This window comes from Tenrec ecaudatus, chromosome 18 (genome assembly GCF_050624435.1).
Source record: "Tenrec ecaudatus isolate mTenEca1 chromosome 18, mTenEca1.hap1, whole genome shotgun sequence".
NCBI classification, from domain to species: domain Eukaryota; kingdom Metazoa; phylum Chordata; class Mammalia; order Afrosoricida; family Tenrecidae; genus Tenrec; species Tenrec ecaudatus.
This window is the reverse complement of record NC_134547.1, coordinates 18,504,128-18,523,559: the sequence shown is the minus strand read 5'-3', so window position 1 is coordinate 18,523,559 and position 19,432 is coordinate 18,504,128. Positions and strand designations below refer to the sequence as shown.

Here is a 19,432-nt window from a genome sequence, read left to right as displayed (position 1 = left end):
AGGTCCGGACGCGGTGGAAGGCCGTGCCGTCATTCTGCCTCGGCGGGAACCCTAGCGCCGTTTTGATAGGCTACGTAGTGGCCCAGGGCGGGACCTACCGTGATTGGTCAACCTATCAAGTTTCCGCGCACGGATTGGCTGACAGGACGGCAAAGGCGGGGCCCGAGAGGAAGCTTTGTGGTCTGAGCTCAGCAACTCCGCAGAAGCTGCGTGTTGGAGTTCTTGCCCACTTGGTGAGTAATCTCGGGCCGGGGTGGTCATCGGCGTCGAGCGGCTGGGGCGCGGTGGAGGTTACGCCATCCCGCACCTCTTCTTGGGGAACTTCCTCGCCGCACGGGGCCAGGTCGCCCCCAATTTATCTCGCCTTCCCTAACTGGCTTTACATCCGGGTGTTTTCTCTCGGGCCGCCTTCGGGCGCGCGGGCCAATGGGAATCGCCGCTTCAGACGCTCCGCCCACCGGGCCCCGTAAAGCCTCTTGGGACTTGTAGTAAACCCTCCAGACTCGCCTCAGCACGCGGACCGCCGTCCGCGAGTTCTCTTTTCGCGGCGTTACCCAAACCGTCCCGCCTTTATTCCCTCTACTTTGTCTAAAGAGTCCCCATATCCGCCGCTAAAGGGGCGTCGGGACAAAGGACTTGGAAACCCAGGTTTCAAGTCGCCCTTTCCTTTCCTCAGCGCTACCGACCTCGGCGCCTCTACCTCGCTCCATGGCAGTGCCCGAGACGCGCCCCAACCGCACTATTTATATCAACAATCTCAACGAAAAGATCAAGAAGGATGGTGAGTTCCCGGGAGGGCCGCAGCGCCCGCCTGCCGCGCGCGAGCCGACCCCTTCCCCAGCCGGCCCCTTGGCCGCCGCACGTGCCGTGCCCGCTCGGCTGCTGGCTCTTCCGAGCGCCGTCCGCTCCCAGAACCCTTCCACCGTGCTCACGCTGGGCTCTCGGGGGGCGGGGGAGGGTCCCCAATGGCCATTGACTTGGGTGAGGGTACCCCTGGGGCCCGCGAGGTCACTGCCATCTTCTCAGTGACAATGCACCCAAGCGACCAGGGCCCACACTTCGGCCCCCGTGCTGAGCATAGGCCTTTTGTATCAAACCTCGATGGCTAGTTTTGGTCTTGCCACAATGCTGGTGGTGGGGAAACAAAACAAAACAAAACAAAAAAACCAATTCCCCTGTCCCAGATGAAGACATTTCGACTCCAGGATGACTTGACTAGCTCAAGGTGGGTCACGCAGCAGAGAAGCGTGTGGCTGAGGCCAGCCGTTGAGGAATTCTGCTGAAGTGTGTGGGTCCCATGAGACCTCTCTACCACCTTGAACAGCACCCACAGCTGCTCTGCAGGGGTGTTGTGGGGGAGTGAACCTGTGAATTAATTACACACTTCTGCTTTTCGTGGTACCTCGGGGGTGGGGGGGGCTGGAGAGCAGTGAGCTCTCCTTGGAGAACCTCAGGAGCGCTGGAAATGAAATTCGCAGTTACTGATTAAAGCTGCTGCGGAAGAAATGGAAGACAAGGATGGCGGCTCCTGCATGTGCTTTCAAAGCGTCCTGTCCAGCCATCTAGGGGGCGAGGTGCTGGAGATGCAGTGGGGATGGAGACAGCCCTAGCCCTGCCTTCCTGGAGCCACAGGCCTGTCATGCAGACGACAGGGCCCTCCATGGTGTGCGAGGGACAGGCCAGGGTGGGAGAGAGCGTTTCGGAGAAGCTCTCCAACTCGATGTACCTGATGGAGGAGGGGAGTGATTGTGATTTCGAGAAACACAAAAGCAACCCAGAGTTGACATCAACCTGTGGCAGCCCCATGAGGACCGAGTTGAACCGCTCCCTGGGACTTCGGAGACTACATTTTCACAGAAGCAGACAGACTCACCTGCCAGAGCACCTGGTAGATTTGAGCCCCGCACCTAGTTAGCAACTCACTGCCATCGGGTCGGTGCTGACACATAGAAACGGTGTAGGACGGGGTAGAATGGCCCCTGTGGATTTCTGAGACTGTCTATGGGAGTAAAAAGTCCTGTCTTTCTCCTGGGGGGTGCCTGGTGGTTTTGAACTCCTACCCTTTCAGATCGCAGCCCGGTGCATAACTGCTACCAGACCTTGTGGTGAGACCAAGGAACCTAGTGGTGCAGTGGCTTGTGTGTTGGGTTGTTAACTGCAGGGACCCACCAGCTGCTCTGGGGGAGAAAGAAGAGACCTCCAAGTCTACCTTACAAATCCTGCTAGACCAGATTTGTAGATTGTACTGGTACAGCTAAGGAGCTGGAAACACTGGGAATCCAGGAGATAAACCCTTCAGGGCTAATAATGAGAGTAGAGATACCAGGAGGGTAAGGGAAAGGTGGAGGGGGAGAAAGGGGGAACTGATCACAATGATCTACATACAACCCCCTTCCTGGGGGGTGGACAACAGAAAAGTGGTTGAAGGGAGACATCGGACAGTGTAAGACATGACAAAATAATAATTTATAAATTATCAAGGGTTTTGGGAAGAAGGGAAAAATGAGCTGATAGCAAGAGCTCAAGTAAAAAGCAAATGTTTTGAGAATGATGGTGGCAACAAATATACCAATGTGCTTGACACAACGGATGGATTTGTGGATTGTGGTAAGAGTTGCACCAGCCCCCAATAAAATGATTTTAAAAAGAGACTTTCTGCTCCCATTAAGATTTACAGCCTTGGGAACTCAAAGGAGCAGTTCTCCACTCTCCATTCCATTGCCGAGTCGGAATTGACTCAGTGACTGGGTTTTTGGTCTTTGTAGGACTAGTCTTTCCTTTGTTGAGCTAAAAGCCTGCTTGCTGCTCAGGGGCCAGTTTGCTTGAGTTGGTGCTGGGTTTGGGTCGCCTTGAGCCCTGGTCGCAGATGTGCCTTGACTTCATCAGCACCCCGTGACACAAAGCCTGTGAAAGAGGAGAGACAGCCTTTGGCAGAGGCTCCGGGGGCTACTTGAGAGCTGAGGGAAGTTATCTTTTTTTTTACATTTTACTAGTGACTCATACAACTCTTATCACAATCCATACATACATCAATTGTGTAAAACACCTGTACATTCACTGCCCTCATCAATTTCCAAGCATTTGCTCTCCACGGAAGCCCTTTGCATCAGGTCCTCTTTTTTTTTCCCCCTCTCTCCCCACTCCCCCGTCCCTCATGAGCCCTTGATAATTTATGAATCATTATTTCGTCTTATCTTGACCTGTCCAACGTCTCCCTTCACCCCCTTTTCGAGTGAGGTTATCTGTACAGAGCACTGTGCGGTGTTTATTCATTTTGTAGTTTGTGGAGAAGTTGGTAGGTTGGAGCAGACAGTGGCTCACGCTCAGCTGCCATCAGGTCCAATGCAGTTCATCGGGATCCCACAGGACAGAACTGTCCCTGTGGGTGTCAGAGGCTGTGGCTCTTTTCTTTTTAAAAAAAATCATTTTATTGGGGGCTCGTACAATTCTTATCACAATCCATACATCCATCCATTGTGTCAAGCACGTGTACATTTGTTGCCATCGTCATTTTTAAAACATTTGCCTTCTACTTGAGCCCTTAATATCGGCTGCTACTTTCCCCCACCCCCGTCCCTCCCCACTAGGCTGTAGCTCTTATCAAGAGTGGAAAGACATGTCTTTCTTCCTCAGAGCAGCTGCTGGTTTCAAACTCCTGACCTTGGGGTTAGCAGCCCAATGCGCCCACGACACTGCCGGGGACCTAGTGTGGTAAACCAGTTGGGTGGATAGGCTTTGTGCCCTTTAAAAGTGAGAGGCAGCTAAGTAAACTGGGTGTGGGGTAGGGAGCAGTCGATTGGTGGGTGAGGGCAGGGTCTCTGAGGTGGCGTCTTCGGAGACGACCTTGGGGGTCAGGAGGAGGCAGACTGGCAAGCATCCGAGGAAGGGTATTTCCGCCAGAGGGCACTGTCCATGCGAAGGCCCTCAGGTGAAAAGGGCGGGAAGGTGAGTGTGTCGAGTGTGGAGTGAAGGCGCACGTTTGGGGAAGGGAGCTGCGATTGAGGTCACCCAGGCCGTTTGAGGTGCTCAAACTCACACCCACTGCCGTGGAGTGAGTTCTGACTCCCAGTGACCCTGTAGGACATCATAGACTGTCCCCCTCCTGTGGGTGTATGAGGCTGCCAATCTTCACTGGACTGTAGCAGAGCGGCTAGTGGGTTTGAACTGCCAACCTTATGATTAGTAGGCCAAAGCGTAGCCCACTAAGCTTCCAGAGGCAGACAAAGCAGTGCTTCTGTTTGCTGACTGTTTACTCTGTGTCAGGCCATAGGGCTTCTAAACCAGCGGTTCTAAGCCTGTGGGTCTCAACCCCTTTGGGGTTCAACAATCCATTCTCAGGGGTCACTTAAGACCATCAGAAAACACATTTCCAATGGTCTTGGGAACCAAGATACAGCCCCTCTATCTGTCTCCAGGCAGGTCCGTCCACATGCAGATATGCCCACCTACGAGTGCCCGGCGTGAACACTTACCCATACTACACCATCCTTCAGGACAAAATTTCACTTATTTGTCATTAGAAATGAATATTTCACAACATATAACTACATAGTGTTGTGGTTAATCACTGCTTTAATTATGGTCAAATTGTAACCTTGAAAATACATCTTGCATATCAAATATTTACATGACGATTCATAGCAGGAGCAAAGTTACAGTGATGAAATAGGATGAAAATGATTATATGGTTGGGGGGGTCACAACCACATAAGGAACTGTATTCAAGGGTCATGGCGTTAGGAAGGTTGAGAACCACTGCTCTCAACCCTTTGCCTGTAGGAACTCTTCAGCAACCCTCCGTCCCACTGGGCTCTGGGGCGGCTTTCGGTGGCTGCTGTCACTGTTGGGGGTTTTCTGACCCACGGCATTCTGGGTACTCTGCCTTAGCTGTTGGGCTCCAGGGCGCACTGCCCAGATCTCCGCTCACTGGCGGGCCTGTCCTCCCCACCTGCAGAGCTGAAGAAGTCCCTGTACGCCATCTTCTCGCAGTTTGGCCAGATCCTAGATATCCTGGTGTCGCGGAGCCTGAAGATGCGGGGCCAAGCCTTTGTCATCTTCAAGGAGGTCAGCAGCGCCACCAACGCCCTGCGGTCCATGCAGGGCTTCCCCTTCTACGACAAGCCCATGGTGAGCACTGGGGCGCTGACAGCGCTGTGGGAGACCAGAGGGGGGCGCGGTGGGCCTCTGCGACTGCCGTTGCTTGACTGGGGGTTCAGGGAAGGCTTTCTGGGTGAGGTGATTTTTAAACTGGACCCTTCTTGGCCGAAGTACGGGAGACCAGACGCTGATGGTACCTCTCCCAAGCCAGGTGTATTTGTTCTTTCTGTAGTCCAGGTACACGTGACATTCTTGAAACCATGCTTCAAAGGCCTCCTGTCTGCTCTGGCCCTCCGTACTCACCGCCCAGCTTTTGCACGCAAATGTCCAGCTCGGGAGCTGGGTTTTGCCATGAATGGAACCTTTCGCCTCAAGAGTGGAGGGTGCCCCTGCCTGCTGGGGGGGTGAGGGGTGCAGGTGGGGGCGGGGGCAGTCAGAGAAGGGAGACTAGCCTCGGGCTCCAGGAGGGAGCACGTGGGGCAGGACAAGGCAGGAAGAGGTTCGTTGTGTACACTGAGGAGGCCAAGCAGCCGGCAGAGGGGCCTGGTCTGCAGAAGTGAGGCGTGGTGTAAAGGGGGACCTCAAAGTACAATTCCTGACTCGTCCCCTGCAGGCACCGCTGGTCCCCTGGCCATTTTCTGCTGTGTCCTCATCAGTTTCCAGTTTCATTGGATGGCCGTGTGCCTCCTGGCTCAGCTCCCTTGTGTCCGTAGCAGGTGACCTCCGTGTGGGGAGCAGTAGATGGCCAATAGTTGTTACTGCAGCCTCTGGGTGCAGGAGCCTGGAGCTGCCATGGCTTCCGGTTGCCTGTCACGTGCAGTAGGAATGGGCACTTGGGGCATAAGGGTATCTGATTTCTTTCCTTTGCCCTGTCGGCCCTATTTTTGTCCCCCGACCTAGACCATATCAAGGGCTCAGGCCATCCAAGTTGTGTCTGCTGTACCTTCAAGACAAGTCCTCTGTCCGCTGCTTCTTGGTCTCCCTGCTCTGCTCCTCTCCCTCAGGCAGCCAGTCCTCACCATGGTCCTCCAGCTTCCAGGGTGCCCCCCCCCTCACGTTGTCCCCTCTGCTTGTTTTGAGTGTGCGTGAACGGGGGAGGGCTTTCAGAACAAAGCTGGCTTCTGTTCGGTAGCACGTACACGTTTTGTTTAACACCTTTGACTGCAGTCTACACCGTGGAACATCCCTTGGCCCGCTCCTTCCTCCTCTCCTCGCCCTCTGGACTTTGCCCCCTTGGTCAATGCTGCCCCTGTTATCTTATGACCTGCCTCTTCCCCTGAAAACAGCCCTGGGGCTGGGCTCCTTTTCCAGAGCTGCAGGGTAACCCACAGACTGGCTCGGCCTCTCCCTTCCCAGGAAGCCTGCTCTTTGAACTTTGTCCCTTCTCCCTCCAGGCCCTTCTAATGTGATTCCTTGCCTTCCAGAGCTCTTGGGCGTGATCCTGCTGGTTCTTGAAGCACGCTGGCTGGCCACACCCTCGCTCTCTGCTAGAGCAATTCCCCCCATGTGCGGGGACCCCTCGCTGCGTGCCTCTGCACCAGTGGGAGCCTAGGAGGCCTGTCGCAGCCACCCTTTCCGAAAATCTCAGTGCCTTACAGTGTGTCCTGTCCCCATCACCGTCCATTAGTCTTCCTCTTACCTCACACGCTGACTGGGCTTCGGGAGGCAGGGACTTTGGAGTGGGGCCGGTGCTGGCCAGGTGAGGGAGAAAGACCTTCCGGGAAGGCTGTGGGGCTGGAAGACCTGCATTGTTCCCCAGCTCTGGCGGCCGACGCTGCGGGCTTCCACCCCTGGCCGGCCTCGTGCTCTGAGTTGCCTGTCTTCCCTTAAAGCTAGCAGCTCCCTGACAGTGGCTGGTGGATGCCTGCCCGTCCTTTGAGTGGGCAGCCGGATGCTTTGACCTCTGCTATCGGAGCACTGGCGACCCCCAGGGTGGCTCCTGTACCCCCACTTTGCAGACAGGGTCTCCATGGCGTTCCTCCAAAAGCCCATCCTCTGTCCCACAGCGGATCCAGTACGCCAAGACGGACTCGGACATCATCGCCAAGATGAAGGGCACCTTCGTGGAGCGCGACCGCAAGCGGGAGAAGAGGAAGCCCAAGAGCCAGGAGACCCCCTCAGCCAAGAAGGCCGTGCAGGGCGGGGCCGCCGCCCCTGGGGTGGGGGCCGTCCCGGGGCCTGTCCCAGTAAGCCACTGTCCCCTGAACCTTCATCCCTTCTCAGCCACGTGGCTTGGTCACAGCATGGGTGGAGGGCTTCCTTGAGGATTGACACCTCCCTCCTATTTGTTCCTTGATGCGGGCGTCAAACCGCCACGCGGTGGGCTCTCCGCCCGGTACCTGGGCACATTTCTCGATGGCTCTGTCCCTCAGCTCCTTTCCTGCTCCTCGGCGCTGATTTTACTGCCTTCTTTGACTCAGGAACCAAGCCCTGCTTGTAGGCTGTTACCTACAAGACTGGCAGTGTGGAACCGCCACCAGTGGGAAAAAGGGAGGCAGTCTCAGACACCCGCGGGGCAGTGCTTCCCTGTCCCCCCATGGCCGGGAGTTTGGTTTGGGTGTGCTGGAAATCCGGAGAGCAGGGTGAACGAGTGCCCCGGCCAGGCCAGGCGGCTCAGGGATGAGGTTCCAGGAAAGAGCGAGCCAGGGCAGGTCTGCAGGGGTGGGGGCTCCAGAAAGCGCCCGGGAAAACGAAATGGAAAGAGAATAGAGTTCTCAAACTCAGCTCCACCTCACAGCGACCCTGTAGGATAGCGTAGAACTGCCCTGTGGGTTTTCAGGACGGTGGGTTTTACAGGGAAAGGAAAACCTCATCTCAGCGCTGGTGGTTTCAAACTGCCGGCCTTGCAGAGCCCACTGCACCACCAGGGCGTAGCACTAGAAGGTCCTGGGGTAGGGGAGCCCCGACAGTGGCTCGCTGGGGGACCCGGCGATGCTAGGATGTCATTTTTGTAAGTTCACTTGTCATTCGATGTAGTTCCTGTCAGAGTCCCCGCAGTGCTGTCTGTGGGAAAGGGTGGTCTGTTTTTCAGCTATCGGGGCCAAGGCAAGGCCCCAGGCTGGCAAGTAGAACAAAGTTAGAGGGACACCTTCTATGCGAAATGAGCAAGCTCGTGTGGTGTTGGGGTACAGAGGAGAGAGACTGATGGACAGGCTAGGAGTCCACTCAGAACAACCCTCCCCCCCCCCCCCCCCCCCGTGGCCTCTTAACTTAGCGAGAGGACTTTTCCTTCGAAATGACGTCGGCTGCCTGCCCTAGGAGGAGAGGAGGGCAATGAGCCCAGGCCTTGAGCTACAGATAAAAAGTGATGTGAGATGACTCACAGGCCCCCCGTGTGGCAGCCAAGGCAATGAAGGTCCTAGAAAACAACACAGGAAAGTGTCTCCCCGACACTAGTGATGGCAGGAACATGGGAAACATCCTGTTTTCTAAACAGGATGCAGAAAGCACAGTGGGAACTCTCCCAGCCAGCCGGGAAGAGCATTCCACCCCCTCCCCCCAATCACCTGACCGGACTCGCTGTTAGTCTCGTGATTGGATCTGGCTTCCTTTGTCCCGGCCACACCCCCACATGTCAGCCGGCATCTGGGCTCCTCACCTGGCTTCCCCATTGGTGGGGCCCAGCCTTTCTGTCCACATCTGACTGCTGGCTCTGATTCCCACGCGTTTCCACTGTCGTCTTTTCTCTCTCTCTCTGTTGGGGCCCATTATTCCTTCCCCACTGAGTTCCCTTTGGAATGAACATACCCCTTATTGCATTTCTGGCAGATACAAGAGGCCTGCTGGAAGTGGGTGTCAAAGCCGTTGTAAAAAAGGGCGATTTCCACAGCTTGCTGAAGGTTCCCCCCCCCAAGTGCTCTCAGTTTGGGTCCCTGGCATTTTGTTTTGTTTTTCTATTCATCTGTCTATAAGCAAGTTCTGGTTGGGTTGGCAGGTTTTCTCTTGATTCCCCCCTTCCCTTGGGTCTGCTCTGGGTCTTCTGTACATTTCTCCAGGCATCCGTCGTCTGCTTCCCTCTGTCCCTTCCCAAGCCTGGGTCAGGCAGCGGGTCTTCCCCCACCCCGTCTGCCAACCAAGTCTCAGTTTCGCCTCCTCTCCCCGCAGGGCATGCCACCCATGACGCAGGCTCCCCACATCATGCACCACATGCCCGGCCAGCCGCCCTACATGCCTCCCCCTGGCATGATTCCGCCACCCGGCCTGGCCCCTGGCCAGCTCCCTCCAGGGGCCATTCCTCCACAGCAGCTGATGCCAGGACAGATGCCCCCTGCCCAGCCGGTAAGTGTCCGATGGTTTGGTGTTGGGGGGCGGTCTCTGGAGAATCCCGGTGACCATTGGGTGGCCTGGCTGAGGGGGTTGGTTGGAAGTGTCCTATCCCCTGCTCTCTGGAGAGCTTTGTTCGAATACTGTTGCAGGCGTGGAGAGTTGAGCTCTGACATGGCTCAGGAATAGAAGAGGACTTGGGTTTGCTCTAAGGAGAGGGTAGGGGCGGGCTTGGGAAGGTCAGGTGAGAGTGAATGCAGACCGGGGAGTAGGAAGTTGGGGGCGCAGAGTCTGGCACTCCTGCTCAGGCTCTGGGGGCACAGTGGGGACCTGACTAGAAGCCTCTCTGGCCGCTTGTGGCTCACTGTAGTGGTGGCCCCAGCAAAGGTGCAGTGTCCGGTGGTGGTAATCGCTGTTAAGAATTGAAACAGGATTCATCCGAGCAGGGGGACCCAGGGGGTGGGGTGGGGGCGTCCCATCAGGCTCCTGTGTTCACGGGCCTGCCCTTTGTTGCAGCTTTCTGAAAACCCGCCGAACCACATCCTGTTCCTCACCAACCTGCCTGAGGAGACCAGCGAGCTCATGCTGTCCATGCTGTTTAACCAGTAAGTAGGCCCGTGGTGGCGGCAGTGCACGACCGGGCACCACGGGAGCAGGCCTCCGAGCTGAGTCCTGGGTTGGCTGTGGCACGAGGGGTGGTGTCTGACGGTGTCGGTGGGGCGGGCAGACCTGCCTGTATGTTGGCAAGCATCTGGGCTCCACTCCGCTTGTTCTGAAAGGGAGAACCACGGGGGCCTGTTAGAAGCTTAACAAGCTGGCGTTGGGTGCGGCAGAGTCACCGCTGTGAGAAATGTGCTGTGCGAGTGTGTGTGTGTGTGTGTGTGTGTGTGTGTGTGTGTGTGTGCGCGCGCGCTTCTGCTAGAGTCTCGCACACAGTGAGACACCGTGTACGTGGTACGTGGTGCGGAGGCAGCCTGGGGCGGTGAAGGCAGGCCGGGAAGTCTGCGGTTTGACTCTGGGAAAAGGAATAGACGGGAACTTAGGTAAAGAGAGGGAAAAAGCCCCAACCCAGACTCGGTGCCGTCGAGTCGATGCTGATTCGTAGCACCCCTGTAAGAGAGAGCTAACTGCCCCCTGGGTTTCCGAGACCAACTACAGGAGAAAGCCCCATCTTCCCTCCCAGAAGTGTGAGGAGCATTCAAAGCAGCTTCACGTGGACGTGTAGGCGGGGGTTCACCTGGAGGGGCGGTGTTCTGTTTCTCAGTCTGCGTGGGAACAGAGCTATTTTTACATGGCTCGGGTTTGCCTGTTCACATTAGGGGTTTTCTGCTCCCCACTAAATACCTTGCGGGCGGGCTGATTCCTGCGTGTCGTGGCCTCTGCCCCCTCAGACACGGCAGCACAGCCCCCTTGCATGATGACAATTTAAATGTTTCAGAGGCTGTAGATTTGTGTGTGGAGAGGCAGGCAGCCCTTCCTGCAGGGTGGCTCATGGGTTCAGGCTACCCAGCATGCAGCTGCACCCCTCGGGTTGGGTCCTGTGTCTGCCCGTGTGTGTCCCTGAAGGCTGCCCCCTTCCCTTTTCTCAGGTTCCCCGGCTTCAAGGAGGTGCGGCTGGTGCCCGGGCGGCACGACATCGCTTTTGTGGAGTTTGACAACGAGGTGCAGGCAGGGGCCGCCCGCGATGCCCTGCAGGGCTTCAAGATCACCCAGAACAACGCCATGAAGATCTCCTTCGCCAAGAAGTAGCGCCTTTTCCCTCTTGCCTGCCCCTGTCTCTGCTCCTGGGGTGCCCTTCCCCGCCCCGGCTCAAGCCCCTGAAGGTAAGTCCCCCTCGGGGGCCTTCTCGGAGCCACGTGTGAGTGGATGGTCGCCACACAGCATTGTACCCAGAGTCTGTCCCAGACATTGCACCTGGCGCTGGTAGGCTAGAATTAAAGTGTTTCTGTGAGGTTTGCTTTTTCACGAGCCTTGGCGTGTCGTTTCTTCCATTCTTGTCCTTTGAGGTTTGCAAGCGTGGGAAAGCCAGAGATCAGTGTCGTGTTACTGTCCGGCCTAGGAGCCCAGGTAGCAGAGGAGGGCAGCGTGTCCTGCGCCCTGCGGGGACGGATGGGGCTGTGCTGCTCCCAGAAGGTTGACGGTCTCGGTCCTTTAAGTCACCTTGAGGATATGTGTGCACTGTCCTAGTTCGGCTCGGTCGGCAGCAGAGCAGGAAGCAGACGCCCTGCCACGCCGTGTGCAGTGGGGGCAGGCTGTGGACTGCGCAAAGACGTCTTGGCACACTGCATCATGAGCTCCGTAGACTCGGATTTGAGCCCAAGGATTTTCTCATCGAATACAGAGTGCCCTGAGGAAGAAGTTTTTCCTTTTTTTTTTTTTTTCACGTGTCCCAAAGTGCCAGCTACCTTGGCCGCAGTCCCACCCAAACCACTGGGGTCCCAGGTGGGCAGAGATGGCACACGGGAAGCTGGGTGCTCGTGGGATCCTTGGAAGGATAGGAACGGCAGTTGGGGTTTGGGACACCTGGTTCAAGTCGACAGGCCCCGGATTGAACTGCAGTCGAAGGCTCAGGCAGATGCCGCTTGCTGGCAGGCCTCAGCGCCCACAGCCATGAAGTCAGTTCTCTCTCAAGAGTGGCCCTGTGCAGAGTGTCCGGGACAGAGTCTGTCCAGGGGCAAACAGCCTCACCACCTCCCTCGGCCCAGCTGATGGGTGAGAACCTCCGGCGTTGCCGTCTGAGGCCCAGCACCTGCCTCCCCTACAGCACCACCAGGCCTCCTGGTGGCCCGGACACACAGGTCCTACCGGTGAGGGTGCAGACACAGAAAGGTGGCCACCTCTGACCCTGACTTTGAGCGCTGGCCTGCTGACAAAGGGGGGTTGGGGGGGCGCATGGGAGAAAGACTTGGCATCTGCGTCTGAAGGGCCAACGTGCCCGGGCACATGGGCTTCCTCAAGTCAGAATTGGTTTCTTGACACCAAGCAACCCTAGCTCGGGGACTCAAAATCTCGTTGCTGGCTGACTTGGCAGCCTGGCGTCCCGCTGAAGTTAAGAGTGGGGGTGGGGTTAGTATGAGTAGGCTAGAGAAAATTCATAGACACTCATTTTATGAGTTTGATATAAAGGGTAAACGTACATTGAGAAAAGGCATCCCAGTCCAAGCCTGTAAGTCCAACATTATCCCAGATGTCTGACACCGATCTACAAAGTCGTCCTCAATCTCACAAAACATGCAGTGCCACTGCAGGACGATCACAGGCCAGGGGGTAGAACGTTTGGATCCAGTGCTGGTGGAAGCATTTCAGCATTGGCAGGGGCCTCCGCGAGGCTTGTCCAGCACCCAGGGCTGAAGCGGGAGGAGCGGTGAGGCTGTAACGTCAAATGCAGACCCCCCCACCCCTTTGGCATTGATAGGGCACAGGTGCCCATCACAGGAAGTGCAGAGCCAGCTTGTCTGTCCACCCTGAGAACCGAGGGTCTGGGGCTTACGTGCCGGCGTTCTGTGGCTGGTGACACTGGTGCGGTGGTTAAAGACAAGGTTCAGACAGCAGTTTGAGCCCACCAGCTGCTCCTCCCTGGGAACAGGAGGACCCTGGGGGTGGGGGTGGGCGCAGCTGTGCTCTGCCCATCGGGTTGCTGTGAGTCCAAGTGGGCTTGGTGCTCAGGGCAGTTGATTAGATGGTCATGGTTCTGCTCAGTTGCTGTCACCGTGGGGGCAGGTGCTACCACTGCCCTAAATTTATGCTTTTCCAGTAGTAGCCTCTGGTCTAGACATGAGGTAAGTGGTGGAGAAGTAAGAGAATCCGGTGACTTTAGTCCATTGTGGCCTGAAGGAGTGCTGAGTGTGGGGTGGCCAGGGGAGCCCCTGATAGAAGACTTGTGAGCAGAGCTGTTTGCTGTCAGGAAGTTTAGTGCTGGGATTTACCCGCAAGGCTCAGGCCCACATCACTCCAGATGTGCCTTTACCCCAGGCCTGCCGAAAGCTGCTCCCTTATCTCTCCTCCCTGGAAGAGATGTCCGCCAGCCCTGGGGGAGAGATGGTCCCCGATGAGAATCACAGCTTTGAAGGCCAGGTCAAATCCACAACTTGCTCGCCTTGACCTTGGGTACAGAGGCTCAAGCCTCTGCCAGGCCTCTGGCTCTTCCTTGGCTCCTGTGTTAGTCCGGGTTGACTAGAGAAACCAGTCCAGAGGCACTCGTGTGTAAGAGAACTTTATATCAAAGAGCAGTTGTACATTAAAACATCCCAGTCCAGATCAATCCCTTAAGCCCGATATTAACTCGTGTCTGATACCAGTCTATAAAGCCCTCTTCGCTCATGCAACACATGCAATGCACCGAATTCAGGAAGATCACAGGCTGGTGGGTGGAAAGTTGTGGCTTCAGTGGCGGTAGAAGCATCTCTGCTGGTGGGGTCTCCACGGGGCTCCTCCAGTGCAAGGCCTCTGGTTCCATGAAGGCTCTCCATGTGTCTCGTCAGCAGGAAGACAAGCAGTGTCGTCAGCTGTCACTGCAGTGCTTCCAAATGAGGTCATCAAGCTGCCTGATTGACAGCCAAGGCTCCACCCCTCCACAAGTTGAAAGGAGATTATGTAACTGCAACAGCCAGGGAACATAGGTGGACACTGAAAATTGGGTGAAGGCGTAAACATTTAAAATTACGGTGTAATGGAAAACATCAGCCATATTACAAGAATAGGCCATTGAACCGCGGGGTCTTCCCTTCTACCATCCCCGGGAGCAGTCTGGTCAACGGGTGTTTCCTCCAAGCCTCCATCCACTCCCCACCAGAACGGTTTGGGAGCAGATCCCAGGCGATCTCTAATTTCAGTGTAATTAACGGGAAATCAAAAAGCACTGTCGTGAGGGTTGTAGTTCATACATGCAGTGTCTCAGCGATCGGTGGGTGGCTGTACTAGCATGTCAGCCGTCTGCCAGACAGTTGTGACCCCCGGGACGCAATCCTTGCGCACCACCATGCCACGCCGCCCGCCCCACGCCGTCCCCACGTTGCTACGTTTCCCCAAGCCCTTTGTCGCAGCGTGTGCCAATCCATCTTGTCGGGGGCCTTCCTTCCTCTTTTTGCCGCCCTTCCACTTGGCCAAGAGGAGGCCTGCCTGGTGGCTATAATGCTTACGCACTGAGTTGTCATCCCAAAGGCCCCAGTTGGTAACCACCAAGCTGCTCCGAGGGAGAAAGACGGGGCTTTCTACTCCCGCAGAGTTCCGGTCTCGGTCTGCCCTGCCCTCTGGGGTCTCTTAGGAGGGGGCATTGACTGTGGCCGTGAGCTTTTTGAGTCTACCCTACCAAACGTGAGATCCTCCTGCGGGCACTGGCCTCTCCTGGCAGCGCTCACAGTCCACAGAAGTCTCGCCATCCTCGCCTCTAAGGAGCACTCTGGCCGTACTTCTAAGAAAGACGTGTGTTCTCGTGTGGCGGTCCATGGTACACTGAACATTCGTCACCAGCACCACAACTGCAGCACGTCGCGGCTGCTTCAGTCTTCCTCATCCCACGTCCCATGTTCACATCATGCAAAAAACCTCAAAGCAGAAACAAAGAAAACACCATGGCTTGGATGCTTTGGGGGGAAAACAAGGCAGCCCGGTCAGAACTGGCTTCTGAGATACGCTGGGCCAGGCAAAATTCCAGACAAAAGCTCAGGTTACAGAGGCTGTTTTGGTGGTGGTGGTTGGTTCAGGTTTAAGGACTTAAAGGGGAGGTGCTTTTGATAGGTTTTCTTGAAGGGCACAAGATGAGGACGAGGAAGAGGATCATGAGGAAGATGGAAAGCTCATTGTGGAGGAAAAGGCCCGGAAAGTTGCCTGAGGGATTTTTCCCCAGGGACACTACTGCTCATTCTGCCCTGGTAGCTAGGACGGTTTTTAAAGCCTCACACCATCCGCCTTGCAGCCCCGAACTTGCTCCCTCAGGCTTTTCTTGTTCTCAGAACCCCACTTTCAGTGGGAGACAATGGACGTCCCTTAAAGATGTCAAAACCGTCCTGTTGATGCGATGACCGCCAGGGAGCTCAGAGCCTAAAGTGGGGAAAGGTGAGAGATGGGAACATTGCTCTCAGAGGTGTCCAGACCAAGATGGGGGGCTGCTTTGAGAAGTAATTGCTTCACAGTCTGATAACTTCTTGTTTATCCAAGGTGCTGTGATTTTGAAGCAAGACTTTTGCACTTAAACATTCCTAAAGCTCTGAAGGATTTATAAGACTATTACCGAACCATCAACAGCACCTTTCAAAATAACAAGAGTCTAACAATTCTTCACAGGACTCAGGCATGCCGTTCATAAAATTGATTGGCGCTCTCTTGAATATGCTGCAACGATTAAACTGTAGGGTGCATGGATTGTATGTCCAATAAAGCTTGTTAAAATAAAATTGAAAAACTCGGTCGCTCATGTTTCAATAGTGTATATCATGGATTCCGATGGGTTTTGTTTTAATCAGGATCCAGACTAGGTCCCCTGTTGTGACTGGGTGGGACGTCCCTTGAGGCTGTTTTTCTAGAACACCCTCCAGCCACATTTATTTCCTCAGCCCAGGCAGTTTAAGGAAATTGGACTGGTTGTCCTGATGAGATTCCCACTGACTGACTCTCACCTGCATTCAATGCCTTGAATGGGCATGGTGAACCCTTGAAAGAGACTGATCAAGCCACATGCACGAAGTCACAGCAGACCCCAAACTCAAACATAACTTATAGAGACAGATTGATGAAGTCTTAAACAGGACAAAGACGACAGACAATTCATCCAGATCAGGGAAGCCTTAGGCAAGAGGCCACAATGTGTCCAGGGATTTACAGAAACACAGTGCTGCACCTACTTATTCAATCATATACGGAACAAATCATCAGAGAAGTTGGACTATATGAAGGATGAGGCATCAGGATGAGGGGAAGACTTATTTACAACCTGTGTTATAGATACCTTGCTTGCTGAAAGTGAGGGGGGCTTGAAGCACTTGCGGATGAAGACCAAAGATTGCCACCTTCAATACAGATTCCAACTTAATGTAAAGAAACCCCAAATCCTCACAACTGGACCAGTAGGTAATGCCATAAGTGGATTAAAGGTGGGAGATGTTAAGAATTTTGTCTTGCTTGGATTCACAATCAATGCGCCTGGAAGCAGCAGTCATGAGATCAAAGGACACATTGCACCAGGAAGACCTCTTTAGAATGTTGAAAAGCAAGGAGGTTACTTTGAGGATTAAGGTGTGCCTGACTCAAGCCCTGGGGTGTGTGTGTGTGTCCACACTCACCCCCCAAAAAGTAAAAAGCTCTGGTAGGTGGAGCATCAAGCAACTCCCTCTGAGTTAGCGCACTCAGTGGCGTTGCCTGGGAAGGTTCTCTGGTCACAGTGAATTTTTGTGTAAAAGCAGTTTCACTCCAACCTCGTTTTATGAGATGGCCCATTTAAGAGAACAGCGTGCGGCTGTGAAATTTTGCTTCCTGCTCAGGAAAAATGCCACATAAACTGTTGTGATGTTGAACACAGCATACGAGGGCAGCACTATGGGAAAAACTCAAGTGCAGAGTGGTTTTCTTGTTTCCAAAAGGTGAAGTGTCGATTGATGCCTAACCTCCTTCTGGATGTCTGTCAACTTTCTGAAAAGGTCAAGATGATGCTCGTTTGTGTTTATTGATGGGAGGGGGATAGTGCATTTGGAGTTCATTCCGCCAGGTCAGACTGCTGGTCAAGCTTTCTATTGAGAGGTTCTGAAAAGATTGCCTAAGGCCTGATCTGTGAAAGATGGGTGACTGGTATTGCCACCACGATAATGCACCTGCTCCCACAGCCTTCTCAGCGCACCGGTTTTGTCGGGAAAACAGCATGCCTCTCTTGCCCCTGCACCTTACTCACCTGACCTCGCTCCGTGGAACTTCTTTCTATTTCTGCAAACAAAGGGGGACCTGAAAGGACAGCGGTTTGTAGAAGAGGTGAAGGGAAAAATGGAGCCATCCAAACAGATGAGTGACAAATGTTTCCAAGAATGGAACGGCAGATTTGACGAATGTATTAAGTGCAATGTAGGGTACTTTGATGGCGATAAGGTTGTTTTGTTAAAAATATATAACTTTGGGGAAAATATATTTTGGTACCTCTGTGTGTGTGTGTGTGTGCGTGTGTATGTATGTATGTGTGTGTGTATTAGGAGTATTTTATCGCATACCTTGGGTTGTTTTTTTCAGAAGAAAAAGATCTACATTGGCTTGTCACATTCAGTCTTTTAAAAATTGTAAACCCTTTCTTAGTCTTGGTATTTTCAACCACTTTGTACACCTGTGAAACATGGACATTGAATAAGGAAGACTGAAAAAAGAGTAGAGGCATTTGAATCAAAGCTGCCAAAGAATATTGAAAAACCCCCCGGGCGGCCAAAAGAATAAACGCATCTGTCTTGGAAGAAGTACAGCCAGAATTCTCCGTGGAGGTAGGATCAGTGAGCCGGCATCTCGTGTCCTTCAGACATGTTTTGAGAGAGACAAGTCCCTGGGGTCGTGGACAAGAGGAAGAGCCTTCCAGAAGATGGACGGGCACAGTGTCCACTGTCCAGCTCCAACAGGACATTGGTGGTGAGCCGGGCGGGCTGGGCAGTGTGTCATGCTGCTGTCCGCAGGTCGCTCTGAGCTGTAACTGGCTCGGGTATCCAGCAACAACACGGCACTTTCCATGAGGCATGACATACAAGGGAGGCTGTCACTTGTGGGGGGGTGGGTGGGATGAAGACATCGCAGGTACAGACGGGAAGGAGCCTTGATGGCGGCTCATGTTTGAGGATCCTCCAGCGACGTCATGATGTGCCTCCTGGCCACGTGGACCCTGGTCCCCCAGATTCTCTCCAGGGCGCAGGCAGGCAAGACCCTAAGGCTGCACTGCCTCTCCCTGGACGTGCCAGGGCAGGAATAGTCGTCCCTCTTAAACACACTGCCCGAGGGCCAAGCTCTTTAATGATCAGAAAGAAGTTAAAGGACCCCTTTGGGGGTCAAATGACCCTTTCACAGGCATCGTTCGATCCATCACAGTAGCAAACTGACCGTGATGAAGTAGCAAGGAAAATAATGTTATGGTTGGGGGTCACCACCATCTGAGGAACTGTATTCAAGGGTCACGGTGCTGGGAAGGTTGAGGACCACTGCTCCAGGACTTCAAAGGGGGTAATCTTGATAGAAATTTTTGAAAGACCTGATGGTCAGGTCACAAGATCTTACGAGATCTCACGAGGAAGAAAGTAAGAAAATTGAAAAGTGCATTGCTCAGAAAAGTTGCCCGAGGTGTGTTTGGAGACTCCAACGTGAACTTAGGGCTTTGAGGATACAAGTCGCCTTCTGCAGACTCAGTGCTTGGAGCTCAAGTTCCAATACAAGGTCTATTCTATGGCCTTAGAAATTAGAAACCTCGCGGGCCATTCTGCTCTGCCTCACAGGGTTGTCACGGGACAGAATTGGGGGCGATCACCTTCCCGGCATTTGCCATTTCCTCAGCTCACTGTCATCCAGTGGATGCTGACTCACAGCGACCACAAGGACAGAGTTGACCTGCCCTTGTGGGTTTCCTAGACTCACTTCACGGGAGCAGCTCAGGGAGTGGTTTGGAACTGCTGGACCACTAAGGAACCGCCATGCCACCAGGCTCCTCGTTAGTGGCTCAGTCTCAGAGAGCTCAGCCGTGTACAGTTGGGCTGGTCGCGGACTGCACCCTTAGGGCACACCGCACGATTCACTTCAGCAGTTCATATATTTGTTCCAAGGATTCCATAATAGAACAAAGAATGTCCTGAGGAAGATTTCTTCGTCTTTTAAAAACATGAACAACAACAACAACAAAAAACATGAACGAAAGTGCCCATTACCCTGGCTGCTGGCCTACCCCAACCGCCCCAGGAGATCAGACTGCAGGGGGTAGGAAAGGGCCGTGGTTGAGACCCCTACACCAGGGGACGATTGGTGGAAGAAGGAGGCAGCCATCCAAGGGAGGCCTCAACTCAGTCCACATGGAAGAAGCACACCGCAAAGGTGACAGTAACAATATCTCACAAATCTGGTGGTACAGATA

General features: G+C 54.4%; 1 protein-coding gene across 1 annotated transcript; it reads left to right on the top strand.

Moving 5' to 3' along the window:
• Positions 1 to 153: 153 nt before the first annotated feature.
• Positions 154 to 11,328, top strand: SNRPA (small nuclear ribonucleoprotein polypeptide A). Its single transcript, XM_075538041.1, has 7 exons — positions 154 to 233; positions 677 to 781; positions 4,955 to 5,127; positions 7,104 to 7,283; positions 9,202 to 9,375; positions 9,877 to 9,965; positions 10,950 to 11,328. The coding sequence occupies exons 2-7, from the start codon at positions 709 to 711 to the stop codon at positions 11,107 to 11,109; spliced, it is 849 nt and encodes a 282-aa protein (XP_075394156.1). The 5' UTR covers positions 154 to 233; positions 677 to 708; the 3' UTR covers positions 11,110 to 11,328.
• Positions 11,329 to 19,432: the final 8,104 nt, after the last annotated feature.